We start from the raw sequence: 6393 nt of genomic DNA, 5'->3' as shown, positions 1-6393 counted from the left end.
TTAAATCTCCTTATTACGAGATAGCAAGTCATAATTGAGATGCTGTCATAATAATGAGCTACTCATAATTATAAGAAAGTAGTTATTATGAGATATTAAGTCATGATGTGTAAGTCGTAATTATGAGATAGTAAGTCTTAATTATGAGATCCTCAGTCATAATTATGAGATACAAACTCATAATTATGAGATATGAAGTCATAATTATGGAAAACCTTCTCGTTATTATGACTTACTAAATGGCTGTATATGTTTCGCCAGTGGCGGAAATGGGTTTCCATAGTTTTTCAACACAGAGAAGAAAAATGTAACCATGCAAAACAGCATTTAAACATCTAAATGGTTCTTTGTTTTTTCCACGGTTCTAAGTAATCACAGCCTTTATTGAAGAACCGCTTCGTCTTTTTCAGGGATGCACTCTCTGCATCTTTTCTCTAACTCGCTCACAGATTCTCAGACTCTTTCATTCATATACACTCCCTCTCTTCTCTTCCTCATGTGCACAGATTGTCTCTTTACCTCTTTTCCCTCATAGACACACAGACGCGTACACGTTTACACTCTCTCTCTCTCCCCTCTCTCTCTCTCTTCCTGACGTCGTTTCCTTCCAACATGGCGCAGGCAGGTTGCTCATGGCTGAGCTGAGTACTCTCTGCTCCTCCCGCAGGCCCTTCAGCTGGACTCTAACGTCGCCGCCCGAGACATGTATGAGGGCAAAAAGACCAAAAACATGTTCCTAACCCGAGCTTTGGAGAAGATACTGGCCGACAAGGAGGTGAAGAAGGCTCACCATTCGCAACTGCGCAAAGCCTGCGAGGTGGCGTTGGGTGAGTCTCGGTTTATTTCACCTTCATCACTTCAATCCGAGCTCCGTTCACTCCCTTAATCTCCATAAAACAACTGCTTCACTCATTGCAGCCGGGGTAACGCTGGCCTTTGCTCGGCTAACAGCGCTTGGCCGGCATCGAGGAAGTGCTTTTTGCATTCGTTAATGTCATAAATATTCATAGAAGTCGAATTGTGCCTGAAATGTCACGAAATTGGGGTGTTTCTGTCAGTGTTTTTGTCACCAAGTTGGTCGTTTTGCTGCTCACCGTTCGTTGACAGCACCTTGCTCGCTTGCTAGCTGTTGTTATGGAGGCAGGGGCTGTGGAGATCAACAAATGCAACCTTTCTGGTGTTTTGAGGCATAATTTTATATCTTTGGAGTTTCTCAAAGGCCGCTGGGTATGTGTGGTTAAATTTGCTGCAATCTGTAGGACAAGGAAATTGAGAAATAGCAACGGACCGACGGAGGCTAGCTGGCTGTGTGGATTAGGGAATATGAGTTTAGACTGCAGACCAGAAAACGACAGCTTTTGCTGCACCGTCTTCCCATTTCACTCGGTTCAGAAATGCAGTGTCTTGGCCAGAAGAATAAAAAAAGCTGTGCTTGGGGGAGCTGCAACGCCGTGTGGCCGGTTTGGGGGTTGCTCCAAGACGGGCTGAGCCGGTTTGGACGCAGCCTCAGCCCGCAACAACATGATCGGGGTGGCCGTAAAATGCAGGGTGCGCTCCATTCAGAATTGACATTACCTATTCCCTGTGCCCTACTCACTGGGAACGTCCATTCAGATCTCATCGTGCCTACGCCCTACTTCCTATTTCTTATGCCCTACTTCCCATGTTATACTTCCTTATGAGGTCCATTCAGAAGTATCCATGCATAAACCCTAAGCCCTAGTTCCCCTTCAGAACTGATCAGGGCTCTGTATTCGTTATGCCCTGCTCCCTCTGCCCTACCCCCTACAAAGGTCCCGCCCATCACAAACATAGAAGAGTTGGAGTCAACATTAGGCCTGTCAAGACTGTGAAATTTTAGCCATTGCCATGTAATTTTTAGTGTTTAACAGTTATTAGTGTTTTCGTTTGTAAGACTGTGTATTAAGAAAGTGTATTAATGTGCAAGACTGAAGTGACCAAATTGGCTGATTAGGTATCCTGTTTTCTCGCTGTCGACTCCTCCAAATTAAAAGCTCCAAACTCTAATAGAGTGTAAGAGGTTGAAAATTAGTCGTTCAGGAACATCATTGCAAAATTAAAATGTAAACAGATCTACAAGCAGAGAAATCTTTGCTACTCTGCCACCAGTTACCGTGAAAGTAGGCTTAGATTTAATGTACTTTAAAATGTAATGTTGTCCCAGAAGCTTATTTGGAAAACGTGAAAGAAGTAGCTTAAACAGCTAACTTCACTTACTTGTTGCGTATGTGTATCAGCAGTTTGCGATTGGCTATGTGATTAACTATGCTGAGTTTTATGTATTAAGAAATACTTTTTTTTTTCTTGTTTTACATTTGGTACGTTCGGTAGCTGACTTGTGTAAAGAAGTTCTTGCACTGAACTACTACAAGTAGAAGCAAAGCTAGCAAATGTTTACAACAGAAGCAGACTGCAGGGATGTTCTTCCAGAGCTCAATTCCATGTGAGATTTTTGAGGAGATGTGATGTTTCAGGAGTGAGTCGAGAGGGAGGGGGTCACGAACCCGAAAAGATCGAGAAACAGTATTCCACTGTGCGCTGTCCTCCCAAACCATTGGCACGTTGCCAGTGGTAGGTATGTGCGCATCAGTTGGCCATATGTTGCGTGCAGTTACACATTTCTCCAAATCCCCAAAATGTAGTACCATATGTAGTGAAGCTTTAAACGAATATAGAGTGTAGTTGTGCATGTGATGTATTTCTAGCTAAACTATATTCCTGGTGACTTACATTTAAGAATCTATGGAAGAAAGTATCCATCGTTTAGTTCGTTGAATTGCCTTTTGAATTGACAATTTGGTTTGGAACAACTACAAAAGGGATACTATGAGCGTTCTCCCTTCAGCCCTACGTAGGCTGCATTTGTGCTATTTGGAACGCACTGACAGAGGCTTTGCTATCTTCCTGTCTTTGATAGCCAGACTTGGTTTCACATTCAGGCAACACTGATACTCATGTAGCCGAGGGCCAAGTCATCTCTATAGCTGAGATCCTTGTCCTTTTTCTTTGTGTCTGGTGGCTAATGGTAACATATCTTTCAACACGTTACAGTTGAGTTAATCATTGATTCCAGGTTAATTATAATGAATAGAAACCTAAACAGGCGATCGTCAGGTGTGTTTAGTTCCATTTTTAGGAAAGCCACCAATGGGCCTGCTGAAAGAGCTGCTTTCCTTCATAAAGCACAAGCACCACACACTTTGTGTTCTCATGGCATGGCAAGGAATGAATGAATGAATGAGATAAGCCAGCACTACAATGAACCAGGTTTGTTTCCTCCTTGCAGAAAGCTTGGGTCCTGAGACTTGTTGTTCTGGTTTACACAGCTGACACTGGAAGATGAAAATGACTTGGCTTTCCCAATTCAGCCTTAGCTGGAAGTCTTCATATTGGTGCTCAATCTGACATTTGGCCTTTCCACACTGTGGAATGTAATCTTGTATTATTTGTACCTTGAACTGGGAGGAGGATGATAAATCTAGGCCTGTGTCTGGTGGCAAATAACAGTTAACTGAGTTACCACAGTAACAGCCCCGCGATAAAAACTCATTTAATGCTGTTTTAAAGCTTGTCAATGATTTATTGATTTATTTCCTGCATATCATAGCAAGACACCAGTATTCCCACACATGGCCATGACTGAACTTTTAAATATGGTGGGTGACGGGATATCCTACATTAATACCACATGTATTGTACCTAACGTAGACAAGATTGTCCTAGAAACCCGTCTGCTTAGCGGCATTGGTTTTGAGACCACGTGTTTCTGTGGGCAATTGATAAATCTTGTAAACAGTTTTTGCACTTTTGTGGCCCAGCAAATTGTTTCTATCAAACTGATTTTTAGCGCTAAAATGGTTCCATAATGATGTTATTTACTGATGTAAAACTGTTGTTGCATAGGTTTTTGTTTTGTTGATGATAAAAAACGTAATTTGACGTTTCCATCCTTAATTTCATGTGTGTTGCAAGTTCTGTACATTTAGCTTCTCTGACTTCCCCATAACCTACTCATAAAGACATTTTGCTTGTTTTGTTTTATAATTATAGTTATAAGCCTGGTCATATCTTTCTATAAACAGCGTAAAGTGGCAGCATTCCTTTTGAAAGTGCTCTCGTCTGCTCCTCAGTCCAGCTCTACCTCTCCACTTTGCTGTTTGTGTTTTTTTTGTGTTGTAAGAAGCACATGAGGGAGATCAGTCACATGATGCTCAACTTGTGCGTTACTTGTGTGTTTTATCCTTAAAAAATGGTTTCAGTGGAGATTTTTGCAACATATAAAAGTTTTCCTAAAGTTGAATGGAAAAAAGCAGTTTTAGCATTACCAACAATTTTCATTTCCATAACCTACATCAGCATATTTTTTCATAAAAATCTTTTGGAAGAAAATGTAGCTGGTGTCATGATTCAAACAAAACAGCTTAAGGTTTCAGGAATAAAACTGTCATGTCTCAGCTTGTGTACAGCTGGACGTCAGGTGAAATAGCCTTGGACAAAAGGCATCAGGCTAAACAGCCTTAGGTGGTAAACAGTGACATTAAAAATACTGTTCTTTCTTACTAGATTAAAGTTTCATGGCCAAGTTAAAGACAATATACTACAACTTTTACTGAATAGCACTTTCATTATGTTCTTTTGTTTAAAACGCTTAAAGCTGCACTATGTAAGATTTGGGGATTTAGAAACCTCTCTGGTAAAAATGTGTAAATGCAAGTGGGAGGAGATTTTGTAATGCGAGTAGTTTTTTCGGCCTGCTTCCTCGAGTGAAATGCAACCCGACCCCCCTGGCTTTTAAATTATTATTTTATCGGGTAACTCACTGCAACGTATGCACACCGTACCCGATGCCGTAATGCTACTTCTTTGTTTTAATAAAAAGAAAACTTTCACAGTTTTTTTAGAGACAAATATAACTATTATTAGTATTATTATTGCTGTGTGTAAATGATACATTTGCCTTGTTGCCATAGTGCAAAACTAAAACAGCAAGCTTCAGACACCAAACCTGTCTTGCCTGATCCACTGCATTTGGTGTAAGTTGTAAAATTGTGTAGATGGATTTTTCACCGAACGGTTCAGCTGCATGTGAAGACTAGAGTGAGGCCTGCAAATACCATAGCTCTTTATATTTACCGTTCCACAGCTCCCTGATCCTTTGTTTCATGAGTGCATGTGAATATTTATCAAGTGTGAAGCTCAACTAAATATTGGCATTTTGGAAGCAAGTTGTGTCAAACCCCCCGAGCCCCGATTATTATTCCACATGGTCACCTGAATAAGAGGATTCTGTTAACCCCAGAGGCCTATATAAATCGTAACTGTCTTTTTCTCACATACAGCATAACTGACAACATAATCGGTCCTGCAGTATGTAGAAAAAAATATTGAATTCATAGTTATTGATGGCCTTTTTTGCAGTATTATTGTGCTGGTGCAGCTTATCAGACCTCAGTAGAATTAAATAATGTTCTCAGTGCTGTTACTGACCTTTTTCACTCTTATCTGTAGTGACTTTAATTCGCTGTAGATAAGAGCGTCTGCTAAAAACACACAGGTAATGTTTACAGACGTGAGCATTTAGTACACACTCCCTCCCTGAGCTCTGGTGAAAGCCTGAACGTTATTAAAAGTGGGCTGCTTGAGGGAAAACGTATTTGCTAACAAGTGGCGTAAATGGACAACATATGACACCATACGGGATGAATGCAAGGATATTGTATTTTTAAACATGATCATTTGATAAGAGTTTTGTAACCATAGACAACCCCTTTCTCCCCCCCCCCACTTTGTTCCCCTTCTTCTTTTCCTGGTGTTGTACTGTCTGTGATGTTTCATCATTGTATACATCTTATATCTATGTTTACTTGTGTAAAAAAAACTCAAAAAACACTTAAGTGTAAAAAAAAAAAGATAAAAGGGGGCTGCTGATGTTGGTGCTTTGGTGCTGGATGGGCAAGCGAGATGACAATTATGAGAACAGGAGAGAGAGAATATACAATGTTATCTATAAATAAAGAAAGAAGTGCTGGTGTTTCCTTTAGTTTTCTAGTGTTAGATAGATTTGCCAGAGGACTGGTGTGGACTTGCGTGGACTTTTGCTGCACAGTAAACATTAACATTACTTACCAATCATTGAAGTGAGTGAAGGGAAATTCCACCAATGTTTCTGAATTTCTGCGTAAATAAATGGTTTCAGAGTAATTTGATGTGAAATACTCAGTTCTAGAGATACTTGTCAAGTGAGAACTGTTCACAGTGGTGGTGATGGGAGTCAGACGTCTAATGAGTTGCGTCATATTTACATTACATTATTACATTAAATTGTTATAAATACACTGCCTGAAGCCTTAGACATTGTTTTATGGTAGTTTT

The 6393-nt window shown here is 40.3% G+C and overlaps 1 protein-coding gene across 2 annotated transcripts in view; it reads left to right on the top strand.

Moving 5' to 3' along the window:
- The first annotated feature begins 602 nt into the window (after nt 1–602).
- The window catches only part of arfgef1 (ADP-ribosylation factor guanine nucleotide-exchange factor 1 (brefeldin A-inhibited)), a 95768-nt gene continuing 89977 nt past the window's right edge, over nt 603–6393 (top strand). For both annotated transcript variants that reach the window (XM_036558578.1, XM_036558577.1), the window contains exon 1: nt 603–827. In XM_036558578.1, the coding sequence (XP_036414471.1) occupies nt 704–827 (124 nt within the window). In that variant the 5' untranslated portion in view covers nt 603–703. The remainder of the gene's footprint in view (nt 828–6393) is intronic.

This window comes from Colossoma macropomum, unplaced genomic scaffold (assembly GCF_904425465.1).
Source record: "Colossoma macropomum unplaced genomic scaffold, Colossoma_macropomum, whole genome shotgun sequence".
Taxonomy (NCBI): domain Eukaryota; kingdom Metazoa; phylum Chordata; class Actinopteri; order Characiformes; family Serrasalmidae; genus Colossoma; species Colossoma macropomum.
This window is presented reverse-complemented; position numbering and strand designations above follow the sequence as displayed.